We start from the raw sequence: 19,586 nt of genomic DNA, 5'->3' as shown, positions 1-19,586 counted from the left end.
TATCCCCTTATCTGTTACTAAAAAATAAACTATTTATAGCTAAAGTGAAAAAAGAAACTGAACTGGCAGACTTTTGAAGATAGACGTAAACTATCCCGAGAAAGAACCGGCTTCAAACGATGTTTCAAGGAATATACTACAGTCACCTACATAGCGCCCACATAGGGTTCATGAGGATAAGATTAGAATAATTACTGCGCCCAGAGACGCATTCAATCAATCATTCTTCCCGCGCTCCATATGTCTATGGAGAAGGAAGAAACCCTAATAACTGCTGCAGTGGCACATACACTCTGCCTTGCTCCTCACGGTGGTTTGCAGAGTGAAGATGTAGATGTAGATGAAACAGAGGGATGTCGTATTAAAAGCAAAAATGCCATTACAGATTTATCATATAGCGCTAGCAACACCAAGTTCCTCAAAGAAGGCTGGCCGAGGTGGCCGAGCGGTTCCAGGCGCTACAGTCTGGAACCGCGCGACCGCTAAGGTCGCAGGCTCGAATCCTGCCTCGGGCATGGATGTGTGTGACGTTCTTAGGTTAGTTAGGTTTAAGTAGTTCTAAGTTCTAGGGGACTGATGACCTCAGCAGTTAAGTCCCATAGTGCTCAGAGCCATTTCAACCATATGAACCTCAAAAAAGGTAAAATTAAAACAAAATACGCAAACCAAGAATATATCAAACATCGCTTCAATACTTGGTCGAAATTATATAAACTGTATTTCTATTATTCATAAAATAATTTTGCATTTATCAATAATAACAGGTAACTCTTGCCTTTGATCAGGATGAACGTTCTATTGAGTATAAAATTACAAGAAGTATATAGATTTCTATGTTTGTGCATGTAAACTGTATTTGCATCAAAAGCAACTGTTTTGCTTACATAAAAGCGCAGAAGTTGCGCGATTAGCTTATTTTCATCATATTCATAAAACACAAAATGGACTGACACTGAATAACGTGCGGCTCTAATTATATGCAAATCAATCAAACAAACAAACAAAGGGAAGTCGTCGGTTCCCAGTTTCTCTCGCGCGCATTCATTTGTTTCTTTCCCTACCAGTGCTACCAATAGTACCGATAATCTTACCATTTACTACGTCATTTATGTCTGTACCAAAACTATCGAACCGTAGTTTTGGTTGAGCGCAACTGTAGCCTGGACTGAGACGGTTATTGCGGATTGAGACAAGTGTTGACATCTTGCCCGTCCGTGGAGGTGCATACTTATCTTGCATGATAAGTACAGTGCGTGGAAGTGTGATAGGCTGTTTTCCCGGCATGTTAACGTGCAGTGAACTGGTACCGATGTGCGCCACGGGTTCTGCATGTACGCTAAACGGTCAGAGATGGGATACCTTCACGTATTCGAAAATTTCCGGTTCATATGACCTGCTTCCTTCGTTACGACATTTTGAGGAGAGAAATTTGTTATGTTAGTTGATCGAACCCAAACACTAAACCATAATTTCTACGTCTTGTTAAAGAAGCTAGTTTCATGAAAATAAGTTTTATAGCTATATTTTTTTTTTGTAATTTTAAATTGAGACAGTAAGTATGAGAGCGAGGTCGCCGTTGTGTAGGATATAAAAAAAAAGCGTCATACAGATGGCTGGCGAGCTGCAGTAAAGTGGAAGGGTCAGGTTGATAAGCGGTCCCTGAGGAGCGTTCCAAGTCACAGTATCAAGCTATCCAGTAGCCCGCTGTGCGGCCCCGACTCGACATTCCTGCGATGGCTGGGTAAACTGTGCCGCCACATGTTTATAAACGCTGAGCAGTATGGCCAGGCTCTGACGGTGCGAAAACTTAAAGCTTGGAATATTCACCAAGCAAACGAAAACCGATTCTAGATACACACAAAAAAATAGCTAGAGACTACATCGAAAACGCAATAACGCAATAAAGAGACGAATTCACAAAAATCATTACTATATTTATAAGGTAAATATTAACAAAATCATTAACATCTATGTGTGAAACTCTTTATATAATCAATTTTAAAAAAGCTACAGACACGCTACAAATGCTTAGACAGCATATCCTCATTGATAAGTCTTAACGCAAGCTAAGAATTAACCATACTTATTCCATTGTTGAAGAGACAAACAAACTCTTATAAATAAATTATTTAATTTCCCAGGAAACAGGTCTTAGAGGAAGAGTTCTCTATAGATACACTATAGATCAGCATCAGCATGAATCATTCGTCCGACTATTCCAATGTTTCTATGTTTATTTGATGAGAATTTTGTAAGTTAATGTTTGTATGATGACTATTTCAGGAAAGTATTATTGCAGCGGCAAGCTGAATAAAGATACGCATTCGACTAGCTTTTTGCTATTCCGTCTATAATGTATAAAGTCTAAATAAAAGTTGGTTATTCTCCGATGTGCAGCGTGTGATAATATATAAGACAGCAAACTATCGAAAATGTATGTATGAAATATGTGAAGGTAGTAAAACTACGTAATCCTAAGAATAATGGTCTAGATGTGAGATGTTCAGCCGGCCGCTGTGGCCGAGCGGTTCTAGGCGTTTCAGTCCAGAACCGCGCTGCTGCTACGGTCGCAGGTTCGAATCCTGCCTCGGGCATCTATGTGTGTGATGTCCTTAGGTTAGTTAGGTTTAAGTAGTTCTAAGTCTAGGCGACTACTGACCTCAGATGTTAAGTCCCATAGTGCTTAGAGCCATTTGAACCATTTGTAATTTGTTCACTTCATTGCAGTGGTTGATCACGTGACAAAGTTGATTTGAATAGGCGGGTAGAACATATTTTGTAGTCTCTTGATGATCGTCTCTTAGCGGATAGTATAGCGACGCATGCGTGTGTAAAATAACCAGCAACGATTTGATACGTTTTATACAGGGCAAACAGGGAAGAAATTCATGACAAACTTTAGGGAGCACTCCTACGATGGAAGCGGTAGCTCACCCACGACGCACTTTTAAACGGAGAAGCATATGTTAGGTCACAGAAGTGAAAGCATCGGAGTGTTGCATAGAGTTTCAAAGGGTCACGCGTCAAACATGCAGGAAGACCTGGCAATTTTTACCCACAGAAACAGAGCTCAGTAGTGCGTTCACAGTTCGCGGCGTGCGGTTGCAGCTGTAGCGGTTATAAAGCTAAGTACTGTCAAAGTTGTTTGTGCACTTCATTCGAATATTAAATTTAGTAGTTTTCAATTGTTCATTCAAATATTAGCAGTGCGTTCACAATTCGCGGCGTGCAGTTGCACATGTAGCGGTTCTTAATTCTGACAATATTGTTTGTGCACTGTTACATAGTTATTAAATTTCGTAATTTTCAACGGTGTCTCGTGCTCTCTGTGTCGAAATAACGGTTTATAAACTTTTAAAAAAGTTCACTCAGTTTGTTTCTTAGAGTTTTCTGTGAATTGAAGTCATTTAGTAAATTTGGTGCAGTAGTTGTCAGCTGACGTGTCTTTTTGTTTCTAGTGAAATATTTCGTTACATTTTCATTCACTGTTTTAACTTCGTTGGGTGTTCCAGTGGCCGCTAGAATTTTTGGTTTTAGCTAATAAATTGTGTGAAGTTTTGTTGGTATTGGTATTAGTTGCGTTATAGTACTATTAATAAAAGCTGTTGCTTTCTTAGTTGATAGAGAATTTCGAGAGCACTATTGTTAGTTCTATAAATACAGGGTGGTCCAAAAGTCCGGAAACACCCTCATAAAATTCAAATGCAGTAGCAAATAAGGAAACAGGGTCCCTACACATGAGGAACGGGAAGGGGGAAACTTTATAGGCTATGCCACCAACATGGCGGCCATCTTTAAAGCCGCCATCTTGGATTCAACTCCAAAATTTCAAATGGGAATGTGGTCATGTGACATATCAAACAGATAGAGAATTTCACCAGAAAAACAATGCCGTTATTATTTTAATCATAGCTTTATTCATTCTCGGGTTATAGCCAGTTACATGTGGCAGCGGTGGGACGCTCGGCAGCATGTGTGTTATGTGCCGAAGAGACATTACGCCCATGTTACACAGTCCCGAGAGACCACCAACACTCATAGGAATGGCTCGATATGTTGTCCATTATGTTGGATTGTTAATGCTATCCGCCCAACCCAGTCCTGATGAACTTTGAGCAATACATCTGGCTGAATTTGACCACACGCTTCAACAATGCACTGCTTTAGATGATGCAAATCCCGTATTGTCACAGAATAAACCAGTGCTTTGACATGACCCCAAAGATAAAAGTCCAAAGGAGTCAAATTTGGTGAACGTGGTGGCCACTCCACAGCACCCCTACGACCAATCCACTTTTGAGGGAACTGCACAACCACGCATGCTCGCACATTGTGCCCATAATGTGGTGGGGCTCCATCATGCTGGAAGAATTCCGGAAGTGTCCCGTCCTCCGTTAACAACGAGGGAAACACTTCTTCATCCAATAACCTCAGATAACCGTTGGTTGTTAACGTACCATCAATAAAAAAGGTCCAACGACTTTGGTACCCCACACACCACACCAGACCATCAGTTTTTGTGAGTCGACCGTTTTGGAAGCATCAATCCAGTGCGGATTTGTGTCGGACCAGTATCTGTGATTCTGCTTGTTCACTTCACCATTGATAAAGATATTGGCTTCATCACTGAACAGCACCTGATAGGGGAAACGTGGGTTTATCTGCAGCTGCTGTGTCACCCATTCTGCGAACTGTACCCGACTGTCTGGGTCATCCTCGCTCCGATGTTGGAGCAGCTGAATTTTGTACGGGTGTCACTTGTGCTGCGGTAAATTTCGCAGTATGGAGTTACGGCTGACCCCACATTCTTCTGACAGGCGACGAGTACTCCGTTTGCGGACTCTTGCTAAATGATGCCAACACGTTCACTGTTGTTGCTTCATCGGTGGCGGTGTTTGTCTTCGAGCCTTAGGTTCATCAATGACAGAACCTGTTCCTCAGAATTTGGCCCAAAGTTTGGCAACTGCGCTGTGAGTGATGGGCTGTCTGGTTGGGTGACGACTGTTGAAATCCTCGGCAGTGACCCGTGTGCTTCTTTCTCCTGATATCAAGATGATTTCAATGCGTTCTTCATGTGTTAAGGACATTTTGTAACCTGTAAATAAGGAAACAATGATCAAAACGTTAGCATGAGTAAATGATACCTAACAGTTAAACACATGTAACATATCCGGTATGGGATAGTCACTTTGCACCGTTTCAGACTCCATTTTATGACTTCTCAGTACGTAATACTCACGCTGCCGATCGTCCCACTGCTGCCGCAAGCAATTGGCTATAACCCGAGAATGAATAAAGCTATGTTTAAAATAACAACGGCATTGTTTTTCTGGTGAAATTCTCTATCTGTTTGATATGTCACATGACGACATTCCCATTTGAAATTTTGGAGTTGAATCCAAGATGGCGGCTTTAAAGATGGCCGCCATGTTGGTGGCATAGCCTATAAAGTTTCCCCCTTCCCGTTCCTCGTGTGTAGGGATTCTGTTTTCTTGTTTGCTACTCCATTTGGATTTTATCAGGGTGTTTCCGGACTTTTAGACCACCCTGTAGTTCTACTGTGTAACTGAACTTAGGTTAGGTAACGTAGAAGTTTAGTTTTTTTCAGTAACTTTAAAATTTTTCCATCAGTGAGAAGTGTGGGAGTTGTCGTAGGTTTGTGACTAGTGGGTTATGGTGTGGGATTTGTTCAAAGTATTTTCACATGGGGGAATGCAGCGGGAAAGCCAATGTGGATATTCTAGCGAGATGCTCTACTGGAAATGCAGAATCTGTAGTACAAATAAGTTGATAGAGGAGGAGGAGCATAAGATCTGTGCCCTTCAGGTTCAATTACAATACGCAAAGCAGGAACTAGAAAGGTTGAGAAGGGTACTGGGAAATGGGAACTGGCAGGTGGCAGTTGCCAAGAAGGCTGCTAGAAGGAGGTATTCAGACAGCTGTACTTTGAGTATATTCAATAGATTTGAACAACTGTCAGAGTTGAGTGGAAAGAAGCTTGTTGTAGATGTAGGTGTAGGAAACATGCAGCAGTCCTCAGCAGTTAGAAGGCCTAAGTCAGTTGCATAATCTAATAGAAAGAAGAAGGTTGTGCTGCTAGGTAGCTCGCACGGTAGAGGTGTGAGCCAGTAGTTGCAGGAAGTGTTTGGGAGTGAGTACCAGGTCACCAACATTGTGAAGCCTAGTGCATGGTAGGCTCAGGTGACTGACAGCATAGGGGAGTTCGGTGAGAATTTTATGAAACAGGATCAGGCAGTGATTGTGGATGGTGCAGGCTTGATAGGGACGGGGAATATGATGTAAGTGGTGACCTGGTAAAGATAGCTACTCAAACTCGTGGCACTAATGTGCATTTGGTGCAACTGTTTCAGCGTCATGATCGGCCTTATCTTAATGCGTCTGTTAGGCGTGTTAACGTGGGGCTGGAGAAGGCACTGATGACAGAGGGTATGGGTCACATTGCATTGGTGCCAGTTGAGTCTGTCGGGTTTCACTAGGCATGGCCTGCACCTCAATAGGTATGGGAATGGGAGGCTGGCAAAGCTCATAGGTGACAGTTTAGTGGGTGGTTGTGGGGCCACTCATTGAAAAATTCCTGTAGTAGGTAGTGTTAGAGCTGCACCGTTTTTAGATTGAAGTCAGCTGATAGGTATACCTGCTTAAATGAAGTCCCTCTAACAAAGGACTCACCTTCAGAGGAGATCAGGTTTCCAAGTAGAGAAGAAATTAGCGTATTTCATCAAAATATATGGGGAATTCAAAAAGAAACGAGCAGGAGTCTGGAATGCGCAAACGGGTGACAGGAGCGTAATATCGTGGCGTGTGTAACGAGGTGTGGTTCCGTCCAGAGGGTGGAAGTTCACAGCCCGTCGCTAGAGGGCACGCGTACACGTCACGTAACTATACAGAGCTAGGAGAAGCATGCATCATTCGTCCAACGTTGCCAGTCGCATTGAAAACAGTGAAATGGGGGCGCTAAACGAAGAGCAAAGAGGTGTTGTTCGTTTTCTGACAGCGGAAGGAGTAGGAGGAACGGACATCCATCGACGATTGTCACAAGTGTGCGACGAACACTGCATGTCTCTTGCAAGGGTCAAGGCGTGACACAAGCTCTTCAGGGAAAGACGGGTGTTGATAGCCTAAGATACACGGTTTGGAGCACCACACTGCATTACCGATGACATCGTCTGACTGGTGGATGCACTCATTACACAGGACCGACGAGTGACAATGAAAGCTATATCCTCCGTGGCCAGACTGAGCGTCGGAAGTGTTAACACCGTCATGGAGGAGCGACTGCACATCCGCAAAGTGTGTGCCCAATGTGTGCCCAATCACACCAGGAAGCATGTCGAATGGCCCGCTGTCTTGCTCATCTGCAGCGCTTTGCTCGGGAAGGGAATGCGTTCCTGGCACGAGTGGTGGCTGGAGATGAGTCATGGTGTCATCACTTCGAGCCAGAACCAAAACGACAAAGTCTCCAGTGGAACCATCCAGGGTCACCACCACCAAAAAAGCCAAGTCCATCCACACGAGTGCAGGAAAGGTTATGCTGACGTCCTTCTTTGACCAAGATGGCCCCCTTCTGATTCACTTCCTGCATCACGGGACAACAGTGAATGCCCAGCGTTACTCGCAAACCTTGACCACTCTTCGCCAAGCGATCAAATCGAAATGACCAGGCAATATCACCCGTGGGGTCATTCTGCTTCACGACAATGCAAAGCCTCATACGCCAACACAGTTGCGGCACTCTTGCAGAAATTCAAATGGGAGGTTCTCGGCCATCCTCCATACAGTTCGGACCTTTCTCCCTGTGATTACTCCATTTTTGATCCCCTCAAAAAGGCTCTAAGTGGCAAACGATTAACCTCGGACGACGAAGTCCAGCTATACGTGTGGAAATGGTTAACATCGCAGCTCCGGGAATTCAAAAAGAAACGAGCAGGAGTCTGGAATGCGTCACAGTGGGACAAGTGTCTCAACAGCCAGGGTCAATACTTCCAACATACAGGTTCTGTTTTCTAATTATGCCTCCGCCTCGTTTCTTTTTGAACGCCCCTTATATAAGAGGTGTTAGAGATAAAGTTAGTGAACTACGTATAGATGTTGGACCTGACATTACTGGAGCACCACATAAATAATTTGACAATTCAGAGACTTCCTTTACCAGGTTACAGATTAATCACGGCATTTCACTGGACAGATACCTGAATGTTGTGCAGGAGCAGCTGAATTTAGTGAAATTAAACTTTAATTTATTGTTATTTATAGGTCCCTCAAGTCTGACTTCAGAACATTTCTGCTCAAGCTAGACAGAGTTCTTGGTTGACTTCATGGGAAGTACCAAAAATTAGTTATATGTGGTGGCTTCAATATTAAGTTTGTATTTGACTGTGCAAGAAAAAGGATGTTCGTAGACCTCCTAAACTCCTATGATCTGATGCAGATTGTGTTTTTTTTCCAAAAAGGGTGCAGGGGAAAAGTATAAAAGCAATAGACAATATTTTTATTCATTCTTCATTACTAGATGGGTATTTTGTTAGTAAAAGGGTGAATGGACTTTCACAAATTCCAACATCAAAAGGCTTTAGTACTCAAACAAATGTCACATATAATTACAAACGATGCAGGAAAGCTAATCCAGTGGCAACAGAGAGTTTTTTAAACCTCGTTAAGGAACAAGAGTGGCAGGATTTTTATAGTGTGGATAACATAGATGACAAATATAATGTTTTCCTTAACACATTTCTCATGCTCTTTGAGAGCTGATTTCCATTACAACGCTCTAAACGGGGTACTAGCAGTAAAAGCCAGCCTGGATGGCTGACTGGTGGGAGAGGTATATCATGTAGAACAAAGTGAGAATTATATCAACATGTTAGAAGTAGTCATAATCAAGCTTCAGAATGCCATTACAAACAGTATTGTAAGGTGCTGAAAATGTTATTAGGAAGGCAAAGTGTATGAGGTACACAAATAGAATAGCTAAAACACAGGATAAAATGAAAACCATATGCTCAATTTTAAAGGAAGTATCTGGTCGGCAGCACAAGGTCGACGACATGAAGTGAGTTCGTAGTAAAAATATTTCTGTTACTGCTAAGTCAAATGTATGTACAGTATTTAACAATCATTTCCTGAGCATTGCTGGTGAATTAAATAAAAACTTAGTTTCTACAGGGAGTTATATAACTCTCTTGGAAAAAGCCTTTCCGAGACGGATGTCTGAAATACTTCTCTGTGATACTGACTAGGGGGAGATTGAGTCAATAATTAAATCACTGAAGACTAAGGACTCTCATGGATATGATGGAGTACCTAGCAAAATATTAAAGCACTGTGCTGCACATGTTAGCCCTGTACTTAGCCATATTTGTAATTTTTCCTTTAAGACTGGTCAGTTTTCTGAACGATTCAAGTGCTCAGTAGTAAAACCGCTTTACAAAAAGGGAGAAAGGTATAATGTAGACAATTTTAGACCTGTTTCTATGGCATCAGTGTTTGCTAAAGTTATAGAAAAGGATGTGTATGTAAGGATAATTGATCATTTTATACCACTTAATTTGCTATCGAATGTACATTTCGGCTTTAGAGGTCATTTAACAACTGAAAATAGTATTTTTTTTTCTCTGTTAAGTACTGGACGGAATAAATAAAAGGTTTCAAACGCTAGGCATAGTTTTGATTTAACTAAGGCTTTGATTGTGTTGATCGCAAAATATTGCTCCAGAAGTTGGATCATTACCCAATATGTGGAGTAGCTCACAAATGGTTCACCTCTTACTTTAATAACAGAGAGCAAAAGGTCTTTATTCACAGTGTTGAGAATGGCTGTGATGTGGGGTCTGAGTGGGACACAGTCAAATGGGGGATGCACCAGGAATCAGTGTTGGGGTCACTCTTGTTCCTTATTTATATAAATGATACGCACTCTAGTATTACGGATAATCCTAAAATATTTCTATTGGCTGATGACACTAGCTTGGCAGCAAAGTATGTTGTGTGCAACATTGGCTCCGTTTCAAATAGTGCAGTTTATGACGTAAGTTCATGGCTTGTAGAAAATAGCCTAACGGTAAATTGCAGTAAGACTCAGTTTTTACAATTTCTAACATACGATTCGACAAAACCCGACCTTTTAATTTCACAGAATGGGCATATGATGAATGAAACTCAGCAATTCAAATTTCTAGGTGTTCAGATACATAGTAAACTAACGTCGAAAGCCCACATTCAGGATCTTGATCAATGACTTAATGCTGCCATTTTCACTATTGGAATGGTATCTGAAGTAAGTGATCGTTCGAGACGAAAATTAGTCTACTTTGCTTATTTTCATTCGCTTATATCTTATCGTATTTCATTTTGGGGTAACTCTTCCCATTCGAAATGTATATTTCTGGCTCGGAAACGGTAAGTTCGGGCATTAAGTGGTGTAAGTTCGCGAACCTCTTGTCGAGCCCTGTTCATTAGGCTGAGTATTCTGACATTGGCCTCTCAATATATATATTTTACTGTCGTTTTTTGTTAACAATATCAGCTTTTTCCCAAGAATTAGCACCTTTCACTCAGTTAATACTCGGCAGACATCGAATCTGCATTTGGATCGCACTTCCTTAACTCTTGTGCAGAAAGGTGTGCGGTGTACTGCTGCATCCATTTTCAGTAAGCCACCACAACAATTCAAATTCCTTAGCAGTAATCCACGCGCTTTTTAATCGAAACTAAAGAGCTTTCAAATTGAAACTAAAGAGTTTCCTCATGGGTCACTTCTTCTATTGCGTAGAGGAGTTCGTAGAAAAATTAAGCTGATGATTATGTTATATTGTTGACTGCGTTTACTTAAACTTATGACTTGACTTTTTGGGTTCATAAACATTTTACTTTATATGCAATTACTTTTATGTTGTAGTTTCGTGTACTGACACGTTCCATGACCTTGGAGATTTGCTCCTCAATTTGGTTCTGCGAAACTAGACGTGTAAATAAAAATAATCTTAAACGAACAAAGTGAATTTAGTCCTAACCGTTTCATGACATTTTCGGAGAACTGCTAGCTTGATGTACCCTGATTGTGGCGTGCTCTGTCGCTGTTAGCTGCCCCACAGCTCGGCTCCCGTTTGAAGAGGTGGCAGATCTCCCGCTGGTTGCGAGACAAACGACCTTTCTCGGGAAGAAAGTTGCTGGTCCTTTCGCAAGATGCAGCTGCCTTCCAAAATATTCGCGTTTCATAATCAAATTGTTTTGTTTTATATAATCGATTTTACAAGTCTCTATGTTTTAGTGTATTGTTTGGCTAATTTTTAGTTAATAGGACGGAACTCTTTACTTATTGGACACAAGTAATTACAACAGCAAATACTGCTTTCATAATCGCAACTTTCTGTTAATTTATTTATTTGTAATTTAAGTAAAATGGAAAAAATGGAATAATAATGAAATACAAGAAAAATTTGAAGGCAACGTCCCGCACACTAGTGTTGCTTTCGACTAGTCCTTCCACCATTGTATAATTTTTGATCCAGTTGTTAGCTGGTTACCCGATTAAGTATAGGTTTTTATACAAACCCTGAACCTTGTTTCGTAAGTTCGACGTTTTTGGTGAATTAAATTTTTAAAAATATTGTTCAACTCCGTAACTTTTTGGAGCTTGACGTTATTCAACAGATTCCTGCGACTCTTTATGCTCCTTCGTTTTATCTGCATATATCTGATGACAGTAGCCGAAACGTCAAAATAAAAAATAAATGAATTTTACTGAGTTATCTAGACGGCGTTATTTACAAAATATTGGCGATAAGGTTGTCTGGTAAGGTTAGCGCTGCCGGTGAGCCACTGGAGTTTGTGTTGAAACAGAATTATTTCGATGTGCACCATTTTGGGACTTCATAATATTTCCGTGTAACGGTTCATGGTTGCCAAAATATTTGAACAGTGCTAGTATATCTATCTGTGGCCCGCCTTTCATCATCGTGAACTCGTTATTGTATACAGGGTGTTACAAAAAGGTACGGCCAAACTTTCAGGAAACATTCCTCACACACAAAGAAAGAAAATATGTTATGTGGACATGTGTCCGGAAACGCTTACTTTCCATGTTAGAGCTCATTTTATTACTTCTCTTCAAATCACATTAATCATGGAATGGAAACACACAGCAACAGAACGTACCAGCGTGACTTCAAACACTTTGTTACAGGAAATGTTCAAAATGTCCTCAGTTAGCGAGGATACAAGCATCCACCCTCCGTCGCATGGAATCCCTGATGCGCTGATGCAGACCTGGAGAATGGCGCATTGTATCACAGCCGTCCACAATACGAGCACGAAGAGTCTCTACATTTGGTACCGGGGTTGCGTAGACAAGAGCTTTCAAATGCCCCCACAAATGAAAGCCAAGAGGGTTTAGGTCAGGAGAGCGTGGAGGCCATGAAATTGATCCGCCTCTATCAATCCATCGGTCACCGAATCTGTTGTTGAGAAACGTACGACCACTTCGACTGAAATGTGCAGGATCTCCATCGTGCATGAACCACATGTTGTGTCGTACTTGTAAAGGCACATGTTCTAGCAGCACAGGTAGAGTATCCCGTATGAAATCATGATAACGTGCTCCATTGAGCGTAGGTGGAAGAACATGGGGCGCAATCAAGACATCACCAACAATGCCTGCCCAAACGTTCACAGAAAATCTAAGTTGATGACGTGATTGCACAATTGCGTGCGGATTCTCGTCAGCCCACACATGTTGATTGTGAAAATTTACAATTTGATCGCGTTGGAATGAAGCCTCATCCGTAAAGAGAACATTTACACTGAAATGAGGATTGACACATTGTTGGATGAACCATTCGCAGAAGTGTACCCGTGGAAGCCAATCAGCTGCTGATAGTGCCTGCACACGCTGTACATGGTACGGAAACAATTGGTTCTCCGTAGCACTCTCCATACAGTGATGTGGTCAACGTTACCTTGTACAGCAGCAACTTCTCTGACGCTGACATTAGGGTTATCGTCAACTGCACGAAGAATTGCCTCGTCCATTGCAGGTGTCCTCGTCGTTCTAGGTCTTCCCCAGTGGCGAGTCATAGGCTGCAATGTTCCGTACTCCCTAAGACGCCGATCAATTGCTTCGAACGTCTTCCTGTCGGGACACCTTCGTTCTGGAAACGTCTCGATACAAACGTACCGCGCCACGGCTATTGCCCCGTGCTAATCCATACATCAAATGGGCATCTGCCAACTCCGCATTTGTAAACATTGCACTGAGTGCAAAACCACGTTCGTGATGAACACTAACCTGTTGATGCTACGTACTGATGTGCTTGATGCTAGTACTGTAGAGCAATGAGTCGCATGTTTACACAAACACCGAAGTCAACATTACCTTCCTTCAAGTGGGCCACCTGGCGGTGAATCGAGGAAGTACAGTACATACTGACGAAACTAAAATGAGCTCTAACATGGAAATTAAGCGTTTCCGGACACATAACATCTTTTCCTTATTTGTGTGTGAGGAATGTTTCCTGAAAGTTTGGCCGTACCTTTTTGTAACACCCTGTATAGTCTTGAATGAACTAACTGAACTTCAGGAACTTATTTCTGTTTGAGTGATTTGGTGCTTTGTGCAGTGCCTTTGGCTTACATTCACTACTGTCCGTCTCGGCAGCTGAGCAGTCAGCACGGCGCATTGCGAAGCTAACGGACCTCGGTTCGTTTCACGGCCAGGTTTTGTCGGCTCATGGGATTAGGTGTTGCGTTGTCCTTACTGTAGTATCGTCATAATTGACATTACTATTGAAATGGCTAAACAAATTGAGGAAAAATGTATTTTCGTACCCGCTAACGTTTGCTTGTTATGCCCTCCGCCACACACCGTTGGGTGGCTTGCGGAGTATAATGTAAATGTAGATGCTACAGGGCGACAATTATTGAAATATATGAAAAAAACGGAATTTAGTTACAAACTACGGCGTGCACACACTTTATTCAGCATGTAAATGTCACTACATACACTCCTGGAAATTGAAATAAGAACACCGTGAATTCATTCTCCCAGGAAGGGGAAACCTTATTGACACATTCCTGGGGTCAGATACATCACATGATCACACTGACAGAACCACAGGCACATAGACTCAGGCAACAGAGCATGCACACTGTCGGCACTAGTACAGTGTATATCCACCTTTCGCAGCAATGCAGCCTGCTATTCTCCCATGGAGACGATCGTAGAGATGCTGGATGTAGTCCTGTGGAACGGCTTGCCATGCCATTTCCACCTGGCGCCTCAGTTGGACCAGCGTTCGTGCTGGACGTGCAGACCGCGTGAGACGACGCTTCATCCAGTCCCAAACATGCTCAATGGGGGACAGATCCGGAGATCTTGCTGGCCAGGGTAGTTGACTTACGCCTTCTAGAGCACGTTGGGTGGCACGGGATACATGCGGACGTGCATTGTCCTGTTGGAACAGCAAGTTCCCTTGCCGGTCTAGGAATGGTAGAACGATGGGTTCGATGACGGTTTGGATGTACCGTGCACTATTCAGTGTCCCCTCGACGATCACCAGTGGTGTACGGCCAGTGTAGGAGATCGCTCCCCACACCATGATGCCGGGTGTTGGCCCTGTGTGCCTCGGTCGTATGAAGTCCTGATTGTGGCGCTCACCTGCACGGCGCCAAACACGCATACGACCATCATTGGCACCAAGGCAGAAGCGACTCTCATCGCTGAAGACGACACGTCTCCATTCGTCCCTCCATTCACGCCTGTCGCGACACCACTGGAGGCGGGCTGCACGATGTTGGGGCGTGAGCGGAAGACGGCCTAACGGTGTGCGGGACCGTAGCCCAGCTTCATGGAGACGGTTGCGAATGGTCCTCGCCGATACCCCAGGAGCAACAGTGTCCCTAATTTGCTGGGAAGTGGCGGTGTGGTCCCCTACGGCACTGCGTAGGATCCTACGGTCTTGGCGTGCATCCGTGCGTCACTGCGGTCCGGTCCCAGGTCGACGGGCACGTGCACCTTCCGCCGACCACTGGCGACAACATCGATGTACTGTGGAGACCTCACGCCCCACGTGTTGAGCAATTCGGCGGTACGTCCACCCGGCCTCCCGCATGCCCACTATACGCCCTCGCTCAAAGCCCGTCAACTGCACATACGGTTCACGTCCACGCTGTCGCGGCATGCTACCAGTGTTAAAGACTGCGATGGAGCTCCGTATGCCACGGCAAACTGGCTGACACTGACGGCGGCGGTGCACAAATGCTGCGCAGCTAGCGCCATTCGACGGCCAACACCGCGGTTCCTGGTGTGTCCGCTGTGCCGTGCGTGTGATCATTGCTTGTACAGCCCTCTCGCAGTGTCCGGAGCAAGTATGGTGGGTCTGACACACCGGTGTCAATGTGTTCTTTCTTCCATTTCCAGGAGTGTATATTCGGATTTAGGTTATGACATGTTCGATATGCCTACCATCATTGGCGATAATGTGGCGAAATTCCGCATGACCCGCTGAATTGTCGGAACGTCGATGCTGTCGATGACCTCCTGAATAGCTGTTTTACCTCAGCAATGGCTTTGGGGTTACCGCTGTACATCTTGTCTTTAATATAGCATGTGTTCAGATCCGGAGAATATGGCGGCCAATCGAGGCCGATGCCAGTGACCTCTGGGTACCCCAGAGCCAGGATGCTGTCCGCAAAGTGCTGCTCCAGGACATCTAACACTCTCCTGCCTCGATGGGGTCGAGATCCATCTTGCATGAACCACATGATGTCGAAATTAGGGTCGCTTGGATAATGGGGATGAAATCATCTTCCAAAACTTTCATGTACCATTTGGTAGTCACCATGCAATCAACGAATATCGCACCGATTATTCCGTGACTGTACATTGAGCACAACACAGTCACCCGTTGAGGGTGAAGAGACTTCTCGATCGCAAAATGCGGATACTCAGTCCCCCAAATACACCGATTTTCCTTATTGACGAACCCATTCAAATGAAAGTGGGTTTCGTCACTAAACGAAGCCATGCATGTGCATACTAATTCATATCATACGTCGCGGCCAATCGTGCAGTTTGAACGTCCTAACACAAACCGTTGAGAAGGTATGACGATTGTTTATCATATTGTTCAGTAATTGTCACATTGTATCTCAGTCAGTTGATTTCTTTTTTCTTTACTGTGTTTTAATGTCAGTCTGTGCAAGGCCACCGTTCTAAGATAACTGTGTGACTGATCTCAATAAACTGACAGTGAACTCTAATGCTGTGGTTAGGCTACATCAACATCGTGAGGTATAATTCTCTTAAGGCCCCCTTTATCGTATTAATCCTTTCATTGACTAATATTGTTATATAAAATTTTTACTGACTGTCTCGGCTAAATTTATGAGTCTCATGAAAGACCGATATTTATGGAAGACTGATGTTTATAAAAGAGCTTAAAGCAATAGTGCATGACCGAATCCTTAATTTACAGATGAGCCATACACAAATTTAAGTCGTGTACTCGCCTTGTGGTGGTTAGGTAGGAACAAATTGATCCCAGCTGGCGATTAATTTCACATCATTTAGCCGGCCGATGTGGCCGAGCGGTTCTAGGCGCTTCAATCTGGAACCGCGCGACCACTACGGTTCGAATCCTGCCTCAGGCATGGATGTGTGTGATGTGCTTAGGTTGGTTATGTTTAAGTTATTCTAAGTTCTAGGGGACTGATAACCTCAGATGTTAAGTCCCATAGTGCTCAGAGCCATTTGAACCATTTTTCACATCATTTACCAGATACCAAAATCCCTAGTGGTGTCGCAACATGTTCTTGTATTTCTTTCTTCTGATTAAGATAACTACTCTCTCTGTCTACAGATAACGAAATTCCATCTCTGGACTAGATTGCTACTAATTTCGCAAGACGTCTCACAAAGCAACGTTATTTGTCCTTCGTTGCGTTTTACTATCAAGATGAATGTGCTACCGAAAAACAATGGAACAAGAAAACAGTGAATTCGACTAACAGGAAGCTAGTTTCACCGAAGAGTACTCACTGCCAATTAAGGTGAAGTTGGACGAAGTAGGTCATAACAGCTTGGCAACTGCAGCTAGTTACAGCACCCCGGATTACTTCCAGATAACTGCACACTGCAGCGTCGGGATAGACTCTGAGCTAAAGTAAAACATTGAGAACTTCCCTGTGCGGAAAACGTGTAACATAAACTGCGCTGGCGATAACAATACGACTGCTTTTGCTTCATGCACAAATCCTACATGCAGATGACTTAGTATAGTCGCTCAATCATTTCATACGATCATTTTAGTGTAAATATGAAAACGGTGAACATTACAAACAGAACAGGAAAATAGAAATAACATGTAGAGTTAGAGGTATGAACCAGCTCCCCGTGAGCGTTGTGTTTGATATCGTCGTAATGTTGTATTTAGATTGATTCTTTTTCGGTTGGCTATAGATTACGAATTTTTTTTAACTTCCGACAGTTATTGTGAATGTGATTCTCCCTGCTGTCATAGGAAATGTGAAGGAGTTAAGTGAATTAGAAGCTTGGTGACTGGCTAAGAGTACTGATACTTTTGCTGCTGCCACATGACAGATTCACTATCGTTAAGATCATATTATCTCTTTCTGTTTTGTGGAGGCTTCTGTCACGCATAAGATATGCTTGGAACCGTTATGAACTAACAGGTCATTAGTTAGACAGGCAGTGTTAGAATGAAAACTCGCCGACGCCGGTGACTAGTGGCCGTGTGAAACCACTCAAGCTACTGCCAACGCTCGATATTTGCATAGCGTTGCTGTAGCCAGACCGGTTGTGTTTTTCCTTTGATGTCTATTTACAGAGTCATGAATAAATCAGCGAGAAATTTGTGTGTGCGACGAGGTGAGCTCTGCCTTTATGAGAACTTCGTACCTGTTTCTGACTTTCAGAAGAAATTGTAGTCAATTGTTACGTTTAAATATGAACCGGACCTGATTGAAGACAAAAAATAATTATTATATTGTTCTCACAAAGGAGACATGGTCTAAACCAGGTGTAATATACGGTATTTGCAATTATATGGGTTCATTGTCATCAGAATGTACGTAATTTTCGTACAGAAAAGTATAATGTTCGTCTTTATGAAGGTAGACGCTTTTTCGTTTTAGGCAGTGGTCTTCCAGCGCATCTGAAGCATATGAAACATGAAACTTCCTGGCAGATTAAAACTGTGTGCCTGACCGAGACTCGAACTCAGGACTTTTGCCTTTCGCGGGCAAGTGCTCTACCAACTGAGCTACCCAAGCACGACTTACGCCCCGTCCCCACAGCTTTACTTCTGCTAGTACCTCGTCTCCTACCTTCCAAACTTGTATATTTGTTTTCGTGGAATTGTGTTCAAACTGTATAACATTTATGCGTCGTTTCAGAATTTTTTTCTCTCCAAAAATTTCCGTCGTCTGTCTGGTGCTCTGTACCCTTAATAATGTTGCAAAGAATGTGTGGATACAAGACAAATTATATAATAAAGACACGTGAACAAGTCACTGTCTATGAAGGAGAAACACGCTATTTTATGGCTCTTAATAAATAGCTTTACAATGGTTATGGTGGTTCCCTAAGTAATTTCCATACATCACGTAATTCCGTTAGATCGAAAAATGAACATTTTGATCATCTGTACTGACGGATGTTGAGAATCTATGGACTGTGGTGAGATGTGTGTAACGTTAATTATTGACAAGTATCATGGCTATATATTAGTAGATTCCCAAATCTACTGGATGCAACTAGAAAAAATGTAAATATATAAACAAGAGCACAAATCTTAAGTATAGCATGCAAGTGTAAATTGTCTATCGAAGAAGGAGAAAGACGAGGAGAAGTAGCAGCAGCAGCAACAGTAGTAGTAGTAGTAGTAGGAGTAGGAGTAGTCCTTAGTATCCGATTTTCCAAAATTGCACCACAACCCCTTGAGTTTGGGATGAGAACAGTGGTGTCTGGGGTTTTAATAATTGCATCTAGCATGCTGTTATTCACGTACATATAGTATTCAGACCACAAAAAAACTTATAACCATAGTCTGCAAAACATAAATCATTAATTATAAGAACACACACACACTTTTCATTATGGATGTGTGTGTGTGTGTGTGTGTGTGTGTGTGTGTGTGTGTGTGTGTGTGTGTGTCTGTGTGTGTGTGAGTACTTACATCCGCTTCCTGCAAATCATTCATTATGAAAACCATAGTTCCATCATCAAGGAGCAGTGACAGTATGCTTGTGCCCTTGTTGTCATCACCTGACAGACTGGAATGCCTTCTTACTTCACCACTGTTAGGGCACTCTGACTGATGCTTCATATTGGCGCACAAGTAGTTGTGAGTGACTACTGAACTGAAGTAGACAAGAGGCGTTCAGTGTGGCTTATTTGTAGCCAGTGCCAGAACGCCTTTGCCGGCTTCTTAGAAAAATGTTGATGATGCAGCTGCCAGCTTGTGCATACTCAAATGGTAGGAAGACGGTATGGGGATAAATGTGTAATAAGCAAACAGTATTACATCAGTACATCTTCCAACTCGTTGTTA

The 19,586-nt window shown here is 42.9% G+C and overlaps 1 protein-coding gene across 1 annotated transcript in view; it reads right to left on the bottom strand.

Moving 5' to 3' along the window:
- The window catches only part of LOC126471315 (uncharacterized), a 113,412-nt gene extending 94,051 nt beyond the window's left edge, over positions 1-19,361 (bottom strand). Inside the window, exon 1 of the mRNA XM_050099437.1 lies at positions 19,212-19,361. Coding sequence (XP_049955394.1) covers positions 19,212-19,361 — 150 coding nt within the window. The remainder of the gene's footprint in view (positions 1-19,211) is intronic.
- Positions 19,362-19,586: the final 225 nt, after the last annotated feature.

This window comes from Schistocerca serialis, chromosome 3 (assembly GCF_023864345.2).
Source record: "Schistocerca serialis cubense isolate TAMUIC-IGC-003099 chromosome 3, iqSchSeri2.2, whole genome shotgun sequence".
Lineage (NCBI taxonomy): Eukaryota > Metazoa > Arthropoda > Insecta > Orthoptera > Acrididae > Schistocerca > Schistocerca serialis.
The sequence above is the reverse complement of the archived record's forward strand: the minus strand, read 5'-3'. Positions and strand labels throughout refer to the sequence as shown.